The sequence below is a fragment of the Branchiostoma lanceolatum genome, chromosome 6 (assembly GCF_035083965.1).
Source record: "Branchiostoma lanceolatum isolate klBraLanc5 chromosome 6, klBraLanc5.hap2, whole genome shotgun sequence".
NCBI lineage: Eukaryota > Metazoa > Chordata > Leptocardii > Amphioxiformes > Branchiostomatidae > Branchiostoma > Branchiostoma lanceolatum.
Window position 1 is genome coordinate 20,035,237 of NC_089727.1, and position 23,130 is coordinate 20,058,366.

The window sequence follows — 23,130 nt, forward strand, 5'->3', positions numbered from 1 at the left end:
TAAGTTTGCAAATCAAACAACACTTATCAAGAAACATTTTTTTGCAAGAAAAGCAGGCTTTTCTCATCCTGACGCAAATTCTGTACCTGTGATATGCTAACCCACCGCTAGGTGTCTCTAATGTCACGTCTATGTCTCTATAACAAAACAGATATCTGGCTGTAGAATCATGATGATTTCTGTCTTAAATATGTCTTACCTCTAAGATAACCTATTAAAACTATATGTACTATACCATACTATACTTTTGTCTATACTATACTCATCATCATCATCATCGTCCCTCCTCTTACGAGGTGTAGCAAGAGAAGTTGGTCCTCAAGAATTTCTTGTCATTCATTCAGGAAAGGAGTTCCTGTCCTTCCAAATTAGTTTCAGTTTCTATGAGTTTCTTGAGAGTTGTGATTGGTCGACCAATCCTTCTGTTTGCGTCCGGGTTACAAAGCAGAAGTTTTCCCACTGGTTCACTACTACATACAACGTGGCCCGCGAGACTCAGCCGTCGACGTTTCACCACTGTGGTGACTTATGGCAATGGTCCATATAACTGTTTATCTGTAGCGTGCTTCCACCATGGTGTATTGTAGATCACACGGAACATCTTCGTGCAAGAACCATCGAGTTTTCTGGAGCGTGTCATCGTCATAACCCAGGATTCAGAGCCATATAATATACTATACTATATATACTATATTATACTTTTGTCTATACTTTACTATTCTATACTATACAAAAATCCACAACTAGAATTTTTGCTCAAGAACATTTTATTCTGCATGATTCCAACATTATCGGTACCATCTTAAGCCATACATCTCCTTTCTTATCTTAAAGCCATCTTAAGATCACTTCAACCTGCACAGACACCCTTATGCCGTGGCGACACAATACACAATTATTTTTTCCATAACATTCTCAATTTCACATTTACCAGATCTTACTTCATATTCCATGATGAGCTTTTAAATGCTGAGATAGTGAATAACATAGTGTAAGGGCAAGAAGCGTGTTACATTGATATAGTCAAGATAAGCCGAAACAATAAGAGAATGATAATTAATAAAAGCTGATTAAAATAGTCAAGCAATAAAAGTTAGCTCCTCTCTCCCCACTGACAAGATGACAGAATGTTTAATTTTAAATTTGTCAAATTTCACAAAAATCATCACAGCATTCCATGTTTTGTGATGAAATTTCATCTATGGGAGAAATTAAAGGTCAGCTTTTTTTAACCATGTCGGAAATGGAACAAAAATGGTTAATTCTAGACTTAAGTTATTGACTTCATTTAAAAAGAAATGGTGGAATGTCTTTATGATTAATGATGGAAATATAATAGTTCCAACAATAGTATACTAATGGGCCCGCTACTTGAACATTGCCAAAAAATGATTTATTTTATGCAGTGATGATATTTGTTGACCTGACTACAGTATAACTTGATTTTGAGCAGCTGACTGTGTAGCTAATTCCTCATTGGTCAAACAGCTAATTGCCATGCTATCATTGGTTGAAATGCTAATTGTGATTGACAGGATGGGTCTATTGTCTGATTGTGTAGCTTAAACACATGACTGGCTTTTATGTGCAGGTTGTTGTATGACTTTTCTATGACCTTGAAGGTCACATTGCAAAACTGTTTGAATGTCTTGTAAGATTACATCATAAAACTTGCTGTATATTTGATTTGTGAATATATCTGAGGCAAGTGCAAGAATTGCTGATACTAATACAAGTATTTGCTGTGTAGATTACATATAGAAGTTGTTCTGCTTGTCGTCATCTGTCGCGAGGGTGAGTCGGAGAGGCCGCCATCTTACACGTACGGCGGGAGGCTGTCGGGCTTGCGCCCGGTCGGGTACAGCGAGTCCAGAACCTGCGCGATGTCGTAGTTCTTGGCGACCAGCAGGGACGACAGCCAGCCATTGTCGTCACGGAAACCCATGGCCTCCATCTGTGCGATCGCCTCGGCCAGCTGTTTGTCTGTAAACAATAAACACAGGCAAGTTAGACAACTACAATGTACTAATACTACTACAGGCAAGTAAGTTAAACAACTGCTAATGGCACACTGGTACTCATCATGCAGAAACGTTTAAATTAATTTTCAACAGGAGCAACATTTGCTTTTCATTATCTGAAAAAAGACCAAAATATATACATGAGTAAAAGTTCAATTTCTTGGTTTTCAATTTCAAGATAAGAGGGAAGCCTCTGTGAAAATGATGGCTAATATGAAATGACTGGGGCAGCCGGGGACCCAGAGACATCTTCCTGGCTGTCCGGACACTTTCATTTTCATAGAGGCAATGATGTATTCTTAGCATTTTAACCCAAAGCAGTTCTGTAATACGGTAGTATCATTCATTAGAAACACATACTAGTGTCATAAGGATTTTGAGGTTGAAAGCCTACTACGAGAATAAAACCACCAAGAACATTTGAATATTTTCAGCATACAGCGTAGGAATGGAGTGACAGGGAAAAGCTGAAAGGTACCGTACCGAACTCCGCAGCGGCAGTGGCTGGGGGAGGGGCAGTCGGGCGAGAGGGCGACGGCTGGGTGGTGACAGGAGCGCCCCCTGTGCCTGCAGTTCCACCAGCAGGTGGCTGAGCCGTCACCACAGTTTCTAACAGAGATTAAGAGAGAGTGAGGAATTGTAAGTTAGGACACCGCAGGAATACAGTCATAGGGACAGAAATAAACTAATTAAAGGCATTCTGACTGTTATATACTAGTCTTATATAACGTACTTGATATATGTCATGGGTCTGAGATATACATTCTCAATATTGGGATGGTACAGGAAATTTTTCTTGATACAGGAAATCTAATTCTTAACTCAGTACATTAATATAAAAAAATGATATGAACGAACTCTATTTAGCTGGTCATTTTAGAATTTTCATTCGAGACAGTTGTATATGGACTATACCAAACTACTTTTAAGAAAGGGGTGCCACTGTCTGTAATTCTGCAGTACTGGAAAATACTGCAAGTGGGCCCAAACTTCAATAACAACCCACATACCAAAATTCCTAGAAATCCATCAAAACAATCTTGAGAATATTCTAGTAACTAAAATCATTATATTTCACAAGTGGTTGGAGCTGGATCCCCTCTGTTATTGGTTGAACTGCTAAATGATTGACACACCAGGATCAGTCTTTAGACCTTGACTGACTGTCCATCACAATTAGCAGTTCAACCAATGATAGCATTGCAAACACACATTGTCAAACACAACCAATTTACAATACCTCAATCGGAGGTGACCCTCCTTTCCTGAGGTAACAAGCTATAATTGTCTTGATGATGCCTACCTTGCTCCTTGCGCTTCTGTTTAGTGTCATCTGCCTCCTCCCCTGGTTCAGCGTTAGTGAACTCTCCCTCCTTTGGGCTGAGGTGGGTCCAGCCGTCAGCATCGCTGCCGCTGTCATCCTTCGTAACCTCCTGGGTAAACATAAACAACAAACATAAACAACAAACATAAACAACAAACATTAACAACCAAAATTTAATGGAAGGACAAAGTATATAAAGAACTTCATGACTTTCGGTGATCAAATTTAAGCTCAAAATCTATGTCTTCAACTTAAAAATCTAGTACTCATTGCTTGGAACCAATTACATGTACATAAATTTTGTAATGATACACACAATTCTAAAGCACAGTGAGTGTCTCAGATCTTATATGTTACGTATGCTTTAAGTAATAGTATACTCAACACAAAGTTTCAATCACAAAATAGACATATCCTGTATCTCCACTTACCTAACCTAGAGTTAAAGCTTAGAAGTGCAATTATACAAAAAACATGGTCGTCACAAACTTGATTCCTCTCTTATAGGCTGAACTGCTAACTGATTGACAGCCAGGATCAGTTTTTAGACCTTGACTGACTGTCCATCACAATTAGCAGTTCAACCAATGATAGCATTGCAATTAGCAGTTTGACAAATGAGAGAGTGGCTGCATTTCTACATTTAGATGGAGGCGGGCAGGGCTGTGGGATACGTCTATATTCAGCTTAATATAATACTAATAGCTCTATAATCTCAATAATGTGTTTAAGAAATTTGCACCCTAGACTCAGGTCATAAATGGCAAAAAGAATCAAATACTGTAATTCACTTTATCTTCACTGTAGCAAAAATTGCACGGTGTAAGGAAAATTGACATTTTCACTGAGCTTTAACTTCACAGAACGGATGTGTGAAGGAATCATAAATAATCACAACAGGGTTTTTACGGTGATGATAAGTTCACGATACAGAGGTGACAGTGAAAACGGTGAACATTAAGTTACAGTGAAAGAAACAAGAAGTACAGTAAAACACTCACCATAACCTCCTGCTCTCCTTGTTTCTCAGTCTGCTGCTCCTCCTGTGTCTCCATGGTAACAGGTACCTCCCTCTCCTCCCCCTCAGCTCCCTTCGTCTCTGCCGCCATCTTTTCCTGCTTCTTTTGCATCTTCTTCTGCATCTTCATGCACTTCTTCATGCCCTTCTTGCCGCATCTTCCTCCCTTTCCGCCGGGGCGGTTCCAGGGACCGCCCTCCGGACCCTGACCCTGTCCCCACGCGCCCTCGAACTCCGCCCAGCGGCGGGGACACTTCCTACGCTGGCCCAGATGTTCAACGTCGATGTCGACATCGATACCTGTAGAAGAATGCGAGACAGCCACATGTTACAGATCAGAACGTAATTCAGTTAATCACCAAAACAATGATGGAAAATGCTGGACCAATAAGCTGCACTGTACTTAGATACATGCACTTACATTGGTTATAAACATGGGCCAATGAGCTCACTCCTCTATTAAGATAAGCCTTTTCATTGGATGAAAATATTTTTTTGAATTCCTGCCTGATCACTTCTTTGGTATATAAGTGCACGTTATTTGATTATGAATGGACCAATGAGATTGCTTCACTGTCATAAGATATTCAGCATTTTCATTAGCTGTACATGTAATGCAATTTGTTTTGCAAAGAGCTGACCACATCTGTAGAGAAAAATGTACTTTTTATTATGAGAAGTAAATTAAAGCTTCAAGCTCTGACTAACTTAGATGTATGCATTTTCATTGGTTATAAGCATGGACCAATGAGCTTGCTTAACTAACAAGGTAAGCATTTTCATTGGATGTAGATGAAAAGCAATTTATACATGGCAAAAGGACTAAGCTAATTACTGTAGATCAAGTTGATGGAGAAGCCTCAAGCTCTACTGACCAATCAGATTGCAAAAGTAAATTAAAGCAATTAACTCAACAGCCAATGAAGACTAAGCACCACTAACTCTACTAACCCAGGGGATCCAGCATGCTTGCCACCGCCTGTCCTACGTGCTGCAGGTAATCAAACGCTGGCGGAGCCTCACCGCCGTCCTCACGTGGTCCGGCCGCGCCGCCTGCCTCCTGGGTACCGTCCTCCTGTGCTCCAGCCTCCTGATTGGTGGACTCTTGGGGCTCTTCTCCGTCAGCGGGCGCTTGTTTCCCCTCTTCAGGAGACTCAGCCTCGGGATCACCCTCTTCGTCATGGCAACGGCGCCTGCCGCGTGCGTTGGGTCCGAACATCCCGCGGGCCCACTGGCGCCACCAGCGGCGAGGCATGAACCAGCCAGGCTAAAATTTACAACAAAAAAACAAATAAGCATTTGAACCTCACTCAACAAAACAAGCAGATCTAGAACTCCAAGCAGATGTGTGATACTTGCAACATTGTTTTGAATTCCTTTTCAGTCATATCAGTATTCTTATAAAATATTCCTCACCATATTACTTTGGAGACATACGGAAGTACAGACGGATAAAGAATATCCAAATGACACATTGTTCTAACATTACTTGTAGGTATGGCTTTTAAATTTTAAGTCATCAAACTTGAAATGGGTATATCAAATAGCTCAAAACAAGAGCATGTATTGAAAAGTTTCCATACATTATCAAACAACTAAAGACAACAAATTGAATCCAAAGCAAAAATCTAACTAATTGAAACATCTATAGTAATTTTTTAAGAAAAAATGATCTTTAATTTCAAATTGGCAAAAGAGTGCAATAAATTGTGTACTGTATATCTTGAAATCTTCTGCATAGTTTATATTTTTGGGTGGGGTCTGCAGAATCATGAATATGGGTTTCCATTGCATAAATTTACTACTAACAGTTGAACATTGTCCTGGTAGAGGAAAACACATAGAAATATCATTAAATTAAGATTCTGCAAAAAATAAGTGATTTTACAGTATTTCTTACCCCTCCTGGTCCGAATCCCTGCTGTCCAGGGTAGTGAGGGGGAGGGCCGTGGTGAGGGGGGCATCCAGGGGGCGGGGGGCATCCAGGGGGGAACCCAGGGGGTGGAGGGGGCCCGAACATCCCGTGAAATGGAGGATGTCTCGGCGCGGTCGGGTTGCGCATGCGGAGCAACTCGTGCTCCGGGTGCAGTCCCACCCCCTCGCAGTTGTTGCAGAGGTCAAAGTCGGGGCACACGGTGCACTTGAAGCGCGACCCCATGACGGGACCATTACAGCCGTCACACACCACGTTGGGGTGGAAGATTCCATCTGGCTGGGAGGTACCACCACCAGACACTGTGGAACAGTGGTTATGATAAGCCTTTATTTATCTATAACTAAAACTTGTCAGTAAAAGATGTTCCTGGTTTTGTGATATCCATATCATTAAGTGGACTGCAAATTTATGTCTGATTTAGCAAAAAGACGAAGAAACAGAGGGGAACTAATGTAACGTTAATATACTATTAACATAACTAACATAATAAATGCTCTGCATTGTAACTTAATTTTCAGGATTGACTCAGATTTTTATTCAAATTTTGTGATAATGCTCAATGCAGTGAGATTCTTCTTTGCAAATTGCAATATACTAAAAAAATTAGCATAGCTGCGAAAGCTGTTTTATCAAAAATGCTACTGACAATTCAGGATGTTTTCCTGCAGTTTTTTTCTATCACTAAATCCTTATAAAGATAGAGTCTTGCAATATAAGGACTCAAACGGCTGACTATATTAAAGTAGGTTTCTACACATGTAATTTACAATGAAGTTTACTTATAGTACTAAATACAGTATTGAATATATATGAATAACAAATTGTAAAAATCGTAATGACTAATTTTTAATTAACTTACCTTTCACATGGATGCGAAAGATGCCGTCATTGACGAATCCAAGGGCTTCCAACAGTTCTTCATCGCTGGAGAAGGACACAAGGTCACCTTCGCCATCTGCAAGGTCACAAATATAACTCATTAACAACTGACAATTCTATGGAGATGACAACTCAACTGACCACTCTTAGCCATTGAGACAAAATTGCACCTAACAATTGCATAGAGATAACCTATTATACTAGTATTAACCAACCACAAATGGTGAACTTCCCTATCTGTAAGGACATTGTTAACTTATCAACTAATCAAACAATGGGGATAACTTATTAACTAACCACAGCTGATCAGAACTTATATCCAGGCATTGTGATTCAAATCATTGCTCCCTGGATGGATTTGAAAATAGAAGTATTGAGGTGAAATTTTTGTGTGATTGACTCTTCGAATTATAATCTCCAAGCAGATGTAGGGAACCGGCTTCTCGGTGTTTTATGCCTCCACAGTTTTCGCAACATCAGTACTCTTTTACAGAACTACACTGCAATGTATCTGTAAGGGGAGTTGAACTGTTAAAAAATGTAGCATTTAGGCCACACCATGTTAATTTCTTGTTTAACAGACTTGAAAAAAATGCTAGATTGGAAAATCAACATGAAAACACACAGGAAAGTCTGTACTTTATTGGTGCACACAATTCAGGGAGTGAACAGGGTCAGGTGCAAGTTTTCACCCCAGCCTTCTGTTTTCAAGATTTTTTTAAGCTAAAATTTAAAAAAAAAATCTGTTAGCCAAGAACTTAAATTGGTATTACATTAAAAAAGTGTACCAAAGTTGCAACACCAGGCATAAAAAAAGAGAATGAGCGAGAACCTTGCATCTGCTTGGAAACTAATGAAATCAAGCATTGCTCTTAAACTTGACACTTTAGAAAAAATTAAATGTCTTTTCAATTCATATATCTTCTCATCAAGGGACTGCGTCATATCTATTCTTATATCAAATAAATCTCCCAAGCATGTGACTGCTTGTTCCTGTTTTTCATGTTGACAGTAAGCGTCTAACAAAATGTCAATTCTTCTGCATGATTTAACCAGGGTGGGGTGACATCATTTAAAAGTGGTGATTCACATACGTTAATTTTTTAAATGTTTGCGGTCACCAGGTTTTGTGGTTTTCAAGTTGACAACTTCAATGCGAATAATTCATGTTTTCATTGTATTAATTACTTAGTACTACAGTGTACTACAGAAATGAACCGCGACACTGCAAAACCTCCTTTCAACACCTCCCATAAAATTAACGCCTTCAAAAATAGAAGAATTTATAGTACTGGACAATCTCACAAATGAGACCCTTCTTTTAACAATTTCAAAATATCTTGCCATTATACAGGTAAAAGTAATGTAAGGCATAATTAATTGCAACAAAATGTTGAACACAATCAATTTTACCAACAGGTAGCTTTAAAATCTAAACAACCTGTTATTATGAAATTTGACCCTGCAATGTGATAAGGCTTCTAAATCAAGTTGCAAAACAGGATGTTGCATCCGGTTTGGGATTGCACAACAGAGATAAGAATTGCATCATGCTACAATGAAACCCTACTGTCACAAGACTATGAGTCATTTCCAATTAAAAGTTGCAAAACAGGGTCTTGCATAATTGAATTTCACAATCTTGGGGCATATTGCATCATGCTGTGAAGAAACCCTTCTGTCAATCAAATGTTGCAAAACAGGGTGTTGCACAACAGCTGGATTGCACAACCACCAGGCTAATTGCATCATACTGCAATGAAACCCAGCTGTCACATGATGATGAGTCAACCCCATTGGGAAGTTGCAAAACAGGATTTGCATGAGTGGATTGCACAACACTGGGACAGATTGCATCATGTTATCATGTTGTGCACAACCAACATTGTGATGAATCATAACCTAATTTAGAAGTTGCAAAACAGGATGTTGCATGACTGGGTGCAATTATGTCTGCATTCCCTGTCTGCAGAATTGCCTTATAAGGCAATTGTGCATAGCAATGAGATGCCCAAGTTGTGCATGTCATACAACAGGAATGTTCAGCATTGTGCAATACATGCGCAAAACAGCATTGTGCATTTCTCAATGTTCTCAGGATCCCAAAAAATGAAATTGAGTTTAGCAAGAAAAATCAAGATGGTTTCATTTAGTTCTTGAATAAGCTAGTTCGGAGTTGCTACTACGCATGTGCAGTGTCAAAGGTGAAGGCCCCGGCGACGTAAACAAGACCCGTCTGGACGTTGTTATGCAAATCAAGACAATGTCGAGACGAGCACTGTTTTCAAGCCGGCGGGCCTTCACCTTTGACACTGCACATTGTCTTGATTTGCATAACAACGTCCAGACGGGTCTTGTTTACGTCGCCGGGGCCTTCACCTTTGACACTGCACATGCGTAGTAGCAACTCCGAACTAGCTTATTGTAACTGAATAACTCAGACATTGTGACAAGATAACATGATATATGTTTCTAAGTACAGAAAAAACCTATATCCCTGGACCAGTAAGTGAGACCAGAAATGTTATGGTGACATTTTACATGATGGCGTCGTCCAAATCTGCCATGTCACCATCAGCCATTGTTATGGTGGCGTCCAACTTTGTTATGTCACGCAAAACATGGCGTCTGTCCAAATCTGCACTGTCACCAAACCCAGCATAAACACTAGACTTTTCTTTTTCTTTTTCAACCAATTTGCAAAGGCTATTTTCTCTTGAGAAACGTTTTTATCAAATTAGAAATATCTTTTTAGACCGAGGAAAATGGCTGGGAAATTTGACAAGACATGAAAATGGTGTTCAAATAGAAATAAAAAAAGGGCCTGGAGTTACTCTTAAAAAACGGTCAAGAGATCATTAAAGGCAAGCTATCATGCGTTACATTTTAGGCAGGGATATTTTTTCGCCATAGACTTCGGTTTGAAAGCAAATAGAATATCAAAATCATAATTTGTGACAGCAAAATCCAAGGAGGTTATAGGCTCCTTTCAACAACAAACTTAGAAATATAGCACTCCCTTTTTCCAAGATGAACAAATCAAGATTTTGCCCGACAAAAAGTTTATCAGACACACAAATTGCTTAGTTTTTTTTTCTTGACACAATTCTATAGATAGTATAATTCAAGCCGAAAAAGAATTGATTAAAGTAACATTATCTTAAAAAAAAACCCTTAAGATTGCAAACAAAAGACTTAAGACGGAAGCTCACCTTTCCAAAAGAGCTTGAAGTCTCCAGGTTCGGACAGAGACGGGAAGACCTGGGCCACCTTACGGGACAGGTAGTCGTAGTTTGAGGAGACATCGGGGTCCATCGCGAAGCGACGGATTTCCTGGGCGGGCTTGTCGGCCACCCCTCCCGAGCGCTCAAGGTAGGCTTTCACGGTAAGTGACATCGTCGATTCTCGATCGGAAAAACTCTGACTGCTTGCAAAACACAAATATGAAAATTGATGTCTTCAGTAGTTGTGCATAAAGGGAGAGTAAAATACACGTCAAGACGAAACGTTTTTATACCCAACCTAGGTGCAATCTAGAATGTTGGAGAATATTCTACATATGAGTCATGGAGGTGGAGAATAGCACGTATGACTCACCGAAGCTGTGTTGCAACGATGACAGTGCAAGTTTTGCACCGACTGCTGTTGTGCAACGAGCGATCTCGTGACTGTTGCGCAGCACGTAAACACAGATGAGTTGCACTCACTGACCCGAATCAAAATATTTAGGAATGACGTAATGGTTGGGCTATACCAAGATGACCTGGTATATTATATTCGCATAAAACTTGTTTAAGAAATATTTTGTTTGTAATAATACGTCAACAAAAAAACTTAAATGCATATCATAAGATATAGAATTTATAACAAATATTCTTTATGGGGTTAATTTGGTGGCAAAATGCATAATAACTTAAGCAAATACTTTTCAACCCTCCTTTCTGTTATTAGTGGACTATTCTAGAGAAGATACCATAATACTTAATTTTAAGGGTAGTATCAGAATGACAAACAATGTCTTACATACAAGCAATACGCTAAAAGTGAGATTGAAATCTGTACATACTTTAAACAAATTAATATAAGACAGTTGTAAATACTTCTATGCATATATTCATTATAGATTTATAATAGATTCAATTGAGACAAACCTCTTTTGATAGCTATTCCCCGCCAATGTCGGACTTTAGCTCTTCCAGTTGGATTTCATTACGACAGCATCCAATGTTCTAGATGCAATAATTTGTACAACACATTATAACATTTTCACACCACTATTGTGAAATATGTCCACCTTAAACTACTCAAATATATGTCTTCAGTGGTATTTTATTCATAAAAACGCCGTTATTATAATACATGAAAATATGCAATTGTTTTTCTATCTTTTCGGTAGCGTTTGCATGCGCACGGAAGGCTCGCTCCAAAAATTATGCTAATCACTCTTGACGTAAAATCATCCGATGTTTTCTCGCGCGCTGATTGGTCAGATTCTCGTGGTCTGTGGGCTGGTATTTTCAACACTCGGACAGAACATGGCGGCGGAGCAACAGTGGACGGGTGCGGACCCGGGTTTCCCGGACTTACCGCCCGACTTTAGCGGCAACAGCGGCTTCGAGGATGGCCTACTGGACGACATCGATGGTGAGCAACATTTTGCTGAAAACTAAATGTGTATTCCTTCGTTTTGTAGTCTAAAATAACCGGTAGAAGTGACGATAGTGGGTGGGCGATTTCGTCCCTTGGCAGACGACGCTAGTCGATTTCATTTGATCTGACTTGAGTTTTTACTCCTATTTCAATAATATATATGTTTTTGAAATGTTTATGAAAATTTCTATTATGAAATGTGTTTTATTGATCTACAGAGGATATGCTTAATACAATTGTTCGCGTTTGTATTTTTGATTGAGTCGCAAATGGTGGTATTGAAAGCTATAGTCCAGATTCCTAAACGCGCCAGTCCTTCTAAAAATTGCTGAAAAAGTTGTTTTTAATTATCTTTAAGTTGTATTGTTTAGACTTTATGATATTATAAGCTGTCTGTGTGCATTTTCTCATAGTGTTTTTAAGAAAGGGTTTGTTGAGGTCGATCAATTTTTATAAACCTGTACATGTGCATTCGATGCTAAAAAGCAAGGAGGTTAGATAAGAATCCACACTTTTCTTTCGGCTCTGTGTGGTAAATTCTCTCGTTTTAATCATCAAAACTTCCAAATTTTGATCATAAATACTTAACAGAAAGAGTGAAAGTTGTTTTCCATAATTCCACTATTTGGCAGCACTTTCCCCTCTTGTTTTGACTCCACAATTTCCATAAAAACACAAGCATTTTTGAGAACTGGTGACTTCCATATTTGGAGTGATGATCTAATCAGGAAACATCAGGCTACCCCGTCTCGACCAATCAGCGCCTAGAGTCACCCTCCTGACTCCGTTTCCACCAATCAGAGCGTAGATTTCCCCTAATGTGATTAAGAATGACCCCGCCCTGACCTCTTCCCATGTTTTCCCCCTCCTTGTGAGATGTTTACATCAGTGATCAGACCATGTGGGTCCACCAATAGGCAGTAAGGCTCGCTCTAGAGGGAAATCAGCTGTTTTTTGGAGGGAATGAAGCCCAGATGCAGAAAGCTGGGGTGTGGAGGGAACATGGTCGAGAAGGTCTCATTTATGTATTACTCCGAGTGGGTACCCTAAAAGAGTCCGTTGCCAAAAAAAATGAACGGCTGCATGTACGTGTGTCTATATCGGTGTAAAAATCGCCTATAGCTAGGCCAGCTGATATCAAGCGTCAAACTGATGAAAGCTTGTTTGTAACGGAAGAAATTAACAGGTAAAGTTCGGCAGCCGCGCGCGAGGTCGGACGTCCACAGCCGGACATTGGCGGTAATTCGGTCGATCACTTTCAGCTGGAAAGTGCCTATTTAGGGGGTCTAGCTAAGTGCCGCTTTTAATTGCCATAAAAAGGTCTTGTATGCCAACTGGTAGTTGGCAATTTTTTCAAATGATCTAGGGTAGATGAGCTCAACAGAGAATGAATGACATCGGTGCATTTCCTATAGCTTCATTACGAACGCGCCCATGTAAAACACGTTTTATAACATGTAAGCCTATGGGGCGGAAAAACTCATGAATGAGACCTTAAATAAAAATGAAAAATATTCATAAAAAATCAACGATTAGCGCTGGCGCGTAAATTTCAAAACGATCGATAACCCGGCGTCACCCCGCATTTTCTGACCGCAAGTTGCCATGGCAACGGACTAGTCTACATTTCTGAGGGGCGTTTTTATTGTTTTTTTCATTGTATTATGCTTTGCTAGAAGTAGAAGCCATTTGAAAGAAGACTAAAGTTTCAGATCGTAAATACACGAAATAGAGCATCCTTCTGTTCCTTCTGTTGCGTTTTGTGTTGGAAAATTAGGTGTCAACAGGCACAACGACGCACGTACCTCAGTAAACTGCAGCTAACGCGTACGCAAGCTGGCATATTGCAATACACTTCCAGACGTAAAGCTCCGTGTCAAGTAAAAGGCTATGTTATACACTTTGGCTGACGGCGACACCCCCCCCCCCCCCTTCCCCCATGCCTTATTCGTGTATCTTGCCTTAATCGTGTATCTTAGGACGATTCCGACGGCCGTCTTTGTGTCTGTACCCAGATTCCATCCTCGTTCTTTCAGAGTCTACCCAGCCAGGCTGCGCACAAAGCAGCACTTTGAGTCGTTGTCTAGTCCTGTACGCCTCGATCGCATATCAGCCAAGCTCAAAAACACGCTTGCTGGCCAGCATTGGCGTAATTTGAAGCCCAGAATCACTAAAAGCCGCACAATCTGTTCTCTCCTGAACCGCGTCCGCTAGGGGGCGCTTCATGTTTTTCACAGGTGTCAAAGGCCAATGCGTCGACGTAGGACACCCGAACTTTCAAGGATGATGGAGAAGATAGTTTTCTTCCGTTTTAATCATCATTGACTTAATACATTATACTTAAGGTCTCATTTATGTATTACTCCGAGTGGGTACCCTAAAAGAGTCCGTTGCCAAAAAAAATGAACGGCTGCATGTACGTGTGTCTATATCGGTGTAAAAATCGCCTATAGCTAGGCCAGCTGATATCAAGCGTCAAACTGATGAAAGCTTGTTTGTAACGGAAGAAATTAACAGGTAAAGTTCGGCAGCCGCGCGCGAGGTCGGACGTCCACAGCCGGACATTGGCGGTAATTCGGTCGATCACTTTCAGCTGGAAAGTGCCTATTTAGGGGGTCTAGCTAAGTGCCGCTTTTAATTGCCATAAAAAGGTCTTGTATGCCAACTGGTAGTTGGCAATTTTTTCAAATGATCTAGGGTAGATGAGCTCAACAGAGAATGAATGACATCGGTGCATTTCCTATAGCTTCATTACGAACGCGCCCATGTAAAACACGTTTTATAACATGTAAGCCTATGGGGCGGAAAAACTCATGAATGAGACCAGAAGGGGCTGTACTAATCGCCTCCATGGAGCCAGCTCCATGGAGCTAGCTCCATGGAGGCGATTAGTACAGCCCTGCGGCAAATTTTTTTCCAACTCCATGGAGCCAGCTCTACGCACTATGAATGCATTTATATGGTTCATGTCACCATCAAGAAAAATACATATGCATGGTTCACGTCACCTTGAAGAAAAAAAATCAAGCTTCATAGTGCTGGCTCTAGCACAATGAATGCAGACACATGGTTCACGTCACCCTAAAGAGAATTTGCATAGTGGTACATTTTAGCTCCATAGAGCTAGCTCCATGGAGCTAAAAGTACAACCCCACGGCAGCTTTTCAGCTTCGTAGAGCTGGCTCTTTTTCCAGCTTTGTAGAGCTGGCTCTACGCACTTTGATTGCATACTCATGGTTTGCGTCACCCCCCATTTTTTTTTAATACTCCACCATGGAGTATTGCCAGTGATAGCTCTGGTTAATGTTAAATAAGCTTTATAGAGCTGGCTCCACGCACAGTGAATGCAGACTCATGGTTCACGTCACCCTCAAGAAAGTTTGTATCCCTTTTAGCTCCATAGAGCTAGCTCCATGGAGCTATTGATACAACCCTTCGGCATTTTTCCAGCACCGTAGAGCTGGCTCTACGCAAAATGAATGCAGACTCATGGTTAACGTCACACTCAAGAAAAAAAATATACTCCGCATGTATATACGTTCTGGTTAACGATAGCGGGCCTCATAGAGCTGCCTCCACGCACAATGAATGCAGACTCATGGTTTTCGTCACTCTCAAGAAAATTTGTATATATGGTTCACGTCACCTTTACAAAAATAGAAATTACTCCTCCATGGAGGGATTTTACATAACGTAACTTGGCGGCTCCACGCACAATGAATGCAATACATGGTTCACGTCACCTTTCGAAAATAGAGATTACTCCTCCAAGGCGGGCTTTACAGAACGATAAATATAACTTGGCGGCTCCTCGCACAATTAATGCAATACATGGTTCACGTCACCTTGACAAAAATCACTCCCCCATGGAGGGCTTTACCGAACGATAAACATAACTTGGCGGCTCCATTCACAATGAATGCAATACATGGTTCACGTCTCCTTAGTCCATAATCCATATAGCCTATGAAGGAACTCCCTAGAGCTCTTCTGCGACCCTTCCTTGGAGGTCAGTGCTCGTAGAGTCCTGCTGCAGTCCCGTTAGAGACTACAGAAGACTAAGAAGGGACTACCGTGGCTGGTGTCACCATTTTTATGCGGTGGTCATGGTGTTCGTAAGACCTTGGCGACCAGAACAAATACGTGTAGGAAAATGTATTCATTTGTTTATACACTGAATATTTATTTCTTTGGTTGTGCCTTGGTAGAAGGAAGGTAGATTGAGCATTCGTGTCACCGCACGTTTGGTCGACGGGAGACTAAAGTTGCTGAAATCAAAGGGACAAGAGGATAGACCTGCACGAACATCCCTGTCGTGAACGTGCAAAAGAAAGGGTTGTGTTGTGTTGCATTGTATCCAGGGCTATTGTATTGCATTGTAACGGAGCCTGCAAGTGAAACCCTGGCGTAGTTAGTCTGGTAGAGACTACCCGCCGGGCCGGAAATACAGTCCTGTAACTAATTACAGTTGCTAACCCCCTGGTGAATGAGGATTGCCCGTTACTCTGCAAACAAGTCAAATTTATGGTTGGCGTCACGAAATCAGCTATTAGTAATCATTTCAGACTAAAGCACTAGTATATAAACCACAGATGTAGAATATCTCCACAGTAGTAGCCTCTACCAGGCTCCGTCCTATCGTTGGGAAAATAGTAGAAATCAGCCGAGGTACTCCGCTATACAGGGTAGGTCCATTTCGATGTGAGACACGCCCACGATACTCTCTGCCAGTGAAAAATGTGTCACCCGGCTGTTGCTATGGTAACGGCCCCCGAAAGTCTCTACTGGATGTAATAATGTAAACAAAATGCAGCCGTGCATACACGGGACCGCCGCGCGAGTTCATTGTTCTTATTTGGAGGCGCGGAAGGCGGTTAGATCAGAGGCATTTGTCGGCTCCTTGCAAACACAAAAACACCCAACGAGAGCAAGAAGGTTTTAGATCTACATGTATGAATAATAACTCATTGACGAGAGTAATATCATGCGCCTTTATCTTTTGTACGATGAAATTGGAGGCAAAAATCTTAAATGTTGACATAATTGTTAACTTAAAATCTAAATCGAACAATAAAAAAGGTACCCACTAGTACCGTTAGTAGTACCACGGAACGACCCAAGCGAGCGGCGCCTTTAACCTCCTTGGTAAAATGTTGCAAACTTTATGACATAGAGTCCATTCCGAGTCACCGCGAGGGTTTTATAATAATATTTGTAATCATTTTGAAAAATTTCTTATAAAAGAATATCTGACTGACAATAGTTCTAAATTTTTCTAAAAGATCAAATACAAAAATATGAATTTATTTAAATTTCATTAGATAATTTAGAAATATTTTGAAAGTAGCTGCACAAAAAACTCTTTATTTGTAATAATTTCTAAACATCTATGTGATTATTTAACTTTTCGAAATATTAACAGAAAATGGTAGAAAATGGTTAACAATGGTAGAATGGTGATTGCCCCCATAAAAGTAGGCGCTAGTCTGGCCCTTCTGTCTGCCTTTGTACATCTTTAGACTTCACTGCAGGACACTGTTGGGTCCTTTGTGGAAAGCATTCTTCCCTAAACTTCGCAAGGATGTGTGAATTACTTTCTTCCCAGCCCTCTGACCTATTTATAGAGATGTTACAAATAATGGTAGAAAATGGTAAGAAATTGTAAATAATTGTAAATAATGGTAGAATGCTGCTACCATTATTTAGAAACCATTGTAAATATCATATTCTACATCATGAATATTTCTTAAGTTGTAGAAAACTTAAGAAATATTTATAAAGTTGAAATCACATTCAAAATATTTCAAAAGTATCAAATCTCTTACACAAATAATAACAATAACTTGAAAATAGTTCTAAATTATGACAATAACAACCCTCGCGGTGACTTGGAATGGACTCTAGGCAGCCGATGTAGCTCTAACATTTACCAGGACTTTTTCAAAAAGCGGATAGGAGGAAAGTGACGCCACTTTGTCGCGTTGACTATCCAGATAACACAGGCAGATTGATTTCTGGTAGTCTCTACCAGACTAACTACGCCAGGGTTTCACTTGCAGGCTCCGTCCTAAACGGGCGAAATGTGATATTCACTGTGGACTGACTCTACTGGCTAATTATTCCTTTTCCTGCCGAATTCTACGATTCATACGCCCGTAAGAGGGCCTGGTGGAGGCTAGATTTCTGGCATATGACACGGGTCGGAGTTTCCATTACAGTTTCAGAATATTGCAATTTCTGGGTGCAAGGTCTAGGGACATCATTGCATGCAAGTTTCGTTACAGTGTAGAGAAATCAAAAATAAATTGTTGTCAATGCTGTACGTGTGCGTTGACAAACAAGCATTAGGGCTATATGTAGTTTGTTATAGTTAAATTTTTAACTGACTGTAAAAGCAACAATTTCACTGTCTTAATTGAATGAAAATGAACCATGTGGGTTACCTTGGATTTACACATTAGAGCACGAATTATCTGTTATAGGTGGTCCGCTGTGAGACACGCCCACGGTACTCTCTGGGAGTGAAAAATGTGTCGCCTGGCTGTTGCTATGGTAATAGCCCCCGAAAGTCTCTACGGGATATAATGATGTAAACAAAATGCAGCCTGTAGTATGTTGACAACATGGGACCGCCGCGCGAGTTCATTGTTCTTATTTATAGGCGCATAAGGCGGTTAGATCAAAGGCACTTGTCGGCTCCTTGCACACAAACAAACCAACAACGAACGAGAGCAAGACGGTTTTATAAATAACGCCTACTTGACGAAAGTAGTATTATACGCCTTTAGTTTTGTACGATAAAATTGGAGACAGAAAATCTAAAACGCTGACATAATTGTTAAAACGTAAATCGAACAATAAAAAAGGTACCCACTATACTACTAGTAGTAGTACCATGGAACGACCCAAGCGAGCGGCGCCTTTGTAAGATGTTGCAAGTGAACATAACATAAATATTATCTGAACTTTGTCAACTTTTTGCCGAACGTTACGTTAAAGTTTTGACCCCCGCAACATGTGTTTGCTATAATATATAGTATACAATTTTTCTAGTTGCATTGCTTTGATTTTGCATTGAAAGTGCGTGGAGCCGTAGGAAATACATGCGACAACAGCTTGTAATCATTGTAAGTTCGCTAGCGTTCTCCGTAGAGATGTTTTTACATTTTTCTTAGCGGTAACGTTAACCATGATTTTGCATTGAAAGTGTGTAGAGCCATTGGATAACACGTTAGAGCAGGCTGTAAGAATCGTTGGCCGTAGAGTGGCGTTCGCATATAGAGATTTTTACATTTTTCCTCGGGGTGACGTTAACCCTGATTTCGCATTGAAAGTGCGTAGAGGCATTGGGATACACGTTATAGCAGCTATCGAGCATGGTGGCGGTAGAGCGGCGTTTCCGAATAGAGATTTTTACACTTTTCTTAGGGGTGACGTTAACCCTGATTTTGCATTGAAAGTGCGTAGAGGCATTGGGATACACGTTATAGCAGCTATCGAGCATGGTGGCGGTAGAGCGGCGTTTCCGAATAGAGATGTTTACACTTTTCTTAGGGGTGACGTTAACCCTGATTTTGCATTGAAAGTGCGTAGAGGCATTGGGATACACGTTATAGCAGCTATCGAGCATGGTGGCGGTAGAGCGGCGTTTCCGAATAGAGATTTTTACACTTTTCTTAGGGGTGACGTTATCCCTGATTTTGCATTGAAAGTGCGTAGAGGCATTGGGATACACGTTATAGCAGCTATCGAGCATGGTGGCGGTAGAGCGGCGTTTCCGAATAGAGATTTTTACACTTTTCTTAGGGGTGACGTTAACCCTGATTTTGCATTGAAAGTGCGTAGAGGCATTGGGATACACGTTATAGCAGGCCAGCTATCGAGCATGGTGGCGGTAGAGCGGCGTTTCCGAATAGAGATTTTTACACTTTTCTTAGGGGTGACGTTAACCCTGATTTTGCATTGAAAGTGCGTAGAGGCATTGGGATACACGTTATAGCAGCTATCGAGCATGGTGGCGGTAGAGCGGCGTTTCCGAATAGAGATTTTTACACTTTTCTTAGGGGTGACGTTAACCCCGATTTTGCATTGAAAGTGCGTAGAGGCATTGGGATACACGTTATAGCAGCTATCGAGCATGGTGGCGGTAGAGCGGCGTTTCCGAATAGAGATTTTTACACTTTTCTTAGGAGTGACGTTAACCCTGATTTTGCATTGAAAGTGCGTAGAGGCATTGGGATACACGTTATAGCAGCTATCGAGCATGGTGGCGGTAGAGCGGCGTTTCCGAATAGAGATTTTTACACTTTTCTTAGGGGTGACGTTAACCCTGATTTTGCATTGAAAGTGCGTAGAGGCATTGGGATACACGTTATAGCAGCTATCGAGCATGGTGGCGGTAGAGCGGCGTTTCCGAATAGAGATTTTTACACTTTTCTTAGGGGTGACGTTAACCATGATTTTGCATTGAAAGTGCATAGAGCCAGCCAGCTCCATGGAGGTAGAAAAACTTTGCCGCAAGGCTGCACTAATCTGCTCCATGGAGCTAGCTCCATGGAGCCAGCTCCATGGAGCTATTAGTGCAGCTACTATTGACATGGTCTTATTCCGTTAGACTGATCTAGTAGAGTTTTAACTACTGCCGTACTGGTGGAGTTTTGAATTTGTGGTTGAATTTTCGACCCAGGAATTTAGCTTTTATTTGGTCTATCAGCTATGGTTCATGCAGGTAACTTTTTCAATTTTGGTAATAACTTAGTTTGTCGGTTGTCTGGTTGTCAATTTTCTAATGTTACACGGCTTAAAATAGTTACGCATTTCCAAGGTGGCTGTCAATTGTAGAAAATTCTTTCAACAATATATTTTTTCAGGTTGTTCAACTTTTATGTACTGATGTTAATGAGCAGCATTTTCTGGAAGCTTTGTTATTGGAATAATGGTATATTTAATATGCAATGTCTTTATTTAGACTTTATAGGTAAGGATAGATAAAATCGGTTTAACAGCCTTTTTTTTCCTCAAAGCTTCTCATGAAGTTATCTCAACTATTGAACTGTGCCTTGATATATCTTTGGCATTAATTAATGTCTCCAAGCAAAAAAATTACTTCAAAACTGGCCAAGAAGACCATTCAGCTTTAGGGGACCAGTAAAATCTGGTCTTTGTGGTCAGATGGTCACTTACATGTAAGACTGTTTTTTTTCTCTGGCACTTGTCTCAAGTGGAAAAAAAAAGTTGTAAAATGTAAGAGTCAGGAACAATCAGAAGTGGTGGTCACTTTTACAGGGTTGACTTCATATATATATATGGACATTTTCTGTTGAGACATTGAAAGAAAAATATTCAATAATAATATATATCTTTTTGTTGCTTTCTTTTCAGACATGCTCCAACAGTTTGGGGATGGGAATGCGGATTTCCTTCTCAACGCTGCGCTGGACCCGTTGGTGGGAGGGCAGGAGACGTCCAGTCTCCTGTCTCCCCCCATCTCACCCCCCAGGGACCAATTCAACTTCACCGCCAACATGAACCCTACCTTACCACAGCAACAACAACAACCCTCCCAACAGACTACCAACACCCCAGTACAGCACTACGGGACCACACAGAACGTCTCGCTACAGAATCTACTCAACACTCAGCGCAGCGGTAGCTTCAGTCCCAACAATGCCATGCAGGTGCAGCAGCAGCTGTATCAGCAGCCGCAGGGCACGTCTCCGGTGCAGCAGGTGCAGAGACAACAGCAGCTGTCTCCAGCTAGCCAGGCACCATCTCCGCAGCCGATGCAGCAGGGACAGATTCACCAGGTGGGTTGAATTTTTAAGAATTATGATTTATTCAGAATCATGCAGCATACTGTAAATTTTGAAATTTTCACCATGTTGCTTTTGTGGTGCCTTTTCCACTGCGAAATGGCTGAAACCTGTGACATTGAAGTAATTTGTAAAAGAAATAATTGTGTGTATATAAAATTATTGATTATGATAATAGAAAGGAAGCCTTATCTTACTGCATTAGTTTTAAAATGCACAGCCACTAGATTGTTATACTGCAATTCTTCGAATGTACTGTATATGCATCCAAGTTTGCGTGGTTGGGAGAAAATGGAGTGTTAGTGTTTCAAACAATAGTAGCACTATAGTCTATAGTCACACAACGGAGCGGCTTTTCACAGTGGTTTGAAGTTCGCGTCAATGAGTTCACCGCAAAAACCGTGAGCACAAAACCACCGCAAACATTTCTGCATTTACAGTATGTGTTTCCAATGTATCACTACTATATTGCAGAATTGTTTCACCCGAATTCCGTGAAAAGAAACAGCACTATCTAAAGATATGTTCTTTGTTTCTTCTAGGTGGTGATCCAGCCTCAGGTATTGTCAATCATCAAAACCGACTCCTTGACATCTTGCACCGCCACGACAGCCTCGGTCTCTGCTCCGCTACAAACAGCCGTCGTCAACGGCAACACCATCCTCACGACCACCATTCCGATGCTCATCGACACCGAGAAGCTGCCAATCAATCGGCTCACGGTTGCAAAACCGGCGTCTCCCGTCCAGAAGGTGGAAAAGCGGTCGTCCCACAACGCCATCGAGAAGCGCTACCGTAGTAGCATTAACGACAAAATCATTGAACTGAAAAACCTGGTTGTCGGAGAAGAGGCCAAGGTTTGTTAAACTTGAATATTGTTCTCTGCGAGCTGACAAAATTTAAGGAAAAACTACTGTAAACCTTTAAATATTTGTTGTAGTTTAATTTTTGTAAACTTATTTTTGAGCCACAGTATTGTTTTGTGACCGATAACTTAGAACAATACAAAAACTTCCTTTCCACTAGTATTCCTACAACTTAATTAGATTATTGTAACATAAAATGAACTTGCAGTATTTTGCGACATTGTAGGGTTTAATATCTTGTTATTTTACCTCTTATTCTTAAAATAATGATTTGTGCTATTTATATTTCACAGATGAACAAAGCTGGAGTTCTGAGAAAAGCCATTGACCATATCCACCACCAAGAAAAGATCATCAACAAACTTAAACAGGAGAACCTCCAACTCAAGATGGCCCTTCAGAAGAGAGGTAGGCTTTTTTCCTTACATGTATTTTCTTTCTTTTCCTCACATTTCGTAGTTACAACATCAATTTAGTTTTTGGCAATTCTCTTTGAGTGAGCCTGATTGTAGCATGTATTGTGTGTAGTTCACAAGAATTCCAGGAATTGTATGTGCATCTTGTTGCCTGTCTGGACATGTTTTGATGCTGTCCTAGTTAGAAATTGCGATGATGTAAGCATCT

The 23,130-nt window shown here is 40.7% G+C and overlaps 2 protein-coding genes across 5 annotated transcripts; one reads left to right on the plus strand and one right to left on the minus strand.

The window, feature by feature from the left end:
• Window positions 1-1,562: 1,562 nt before the first annotated feature.
• Window positions 1,563-10,904, minus strand: LOC136436983 (sequestosome-1-like). 4 transcript variants are annotated; one of them, XM_066431401.1, is made up of 9 exons: window positions 10,776-10,904; window positions 10,391-10,602; window positions 7,159-7,254; window positions 6,264-6,598; window positions 5,315-5,630; window positions 4,347-4,663; window positions 3,325-3,454; window positions 2,505-2,630; window positions 1,563-1,983 (listed from the first exon to the last, which is right to left on the minus strand). In XM_066431401.1, exons 2-9 carry the CDS (start codon window positions 10,572-10,574, stop codon window positions 1,817-1,819), a joined length of 1,671 nt encoding a protein of 556 aa, XP_066287498.1. In that variant the 5' UTR covers window positions 10,575-10,602; window positions 10,776-10,904; the 3' UTR covers window positions 1,563-1,816. The 4 variants fall into 4 exon arrangements, with proteins under 4 accessions (XP_066287498.1, XP_066287499.1, XP_066287497.1 ...); XM_066431402.1 differs by lacking the exon at window positions 10,776-10,904 and having other exon boundaries at window positions 5,387-5,630; window positions 10,391-10,694; XM_066431400.1 differs by lacking the exon at window positions 10,776-10,904 and having other exon boundaries at window positions 10,391-10,690.
• A 755-nt stretch (window positions 10,905-11,659) lies between these two features.
• Window positions 11,660-23,124, plus strand: LOC136437580 (sterol regulatory element-binding protein 1-like). Its single transcript, XM_066432199.1, has 5 exons — window positions 11,660-11,822; window positions 21,210-21,634; window positions 22,183-22,497; window positions 22,800-22,914; window positions 23,108-23,124. Exons 1-5 carry the CDS (start codon window positions 11,714-11,716, stop codon window positions 23,122-23,124), a joined length of 981 nt encoding a protein of 326 aa, XP_066288296.1. The 5' UTR covers window positions 11,660-11,713.
• The last annotated feature ends 6 nt before the right edge of the window (window positions 23,125-23,130 follow it).

Excerpts from the sequence above, each read along its gene's own strand:
- LOC136436983 (XM_066431401.1), bottom strand. The coding sequence starts at position 10,574 with ATGTCACTTACCGTGAAAGCCTACCTTGAGCGCTCGGGAGGGGTGGCC. Across the intron at positions 3,455-4,346 it reads AAGGAGAGCAGGAGGTTATG|GAGGTTACGAAGGATGACAG; the intron begins GTGAGTGTTTTA and ends ATGTTTACCCAG. Across the intron at positions 2,631-3,324 it reads ACAGAAGCGCAAGGAGCAAG|AAACTGTGGTGACGGCTCAG; the intron begins GTAGGCATCATC and ends AATCTCTGTTAG.
- LOC136437580 (XM_066432199.1), top strand. The coding sequence starts at position 11,714 with ATGGCGGCGGAGCAACAGTGGACGGGTGCGGACCCGGGTTTCCCGGAC. Across the intron at positions 11,823-21,209 it reads CCTACTGGACGACATCGATG|ACATGCTCCAACAGTTTGGG; the intron begins GTGAGCAACATT and ends CTTTCTTTTCAG. Across the intron at positions 21,635-22,182 it reads AGCAGGGACAGATTCACCAG|GTGGTGATCCAGCCTCAGGT; the intron begins GTGGGTTGAATT and ends TGTTTCTTCTAG.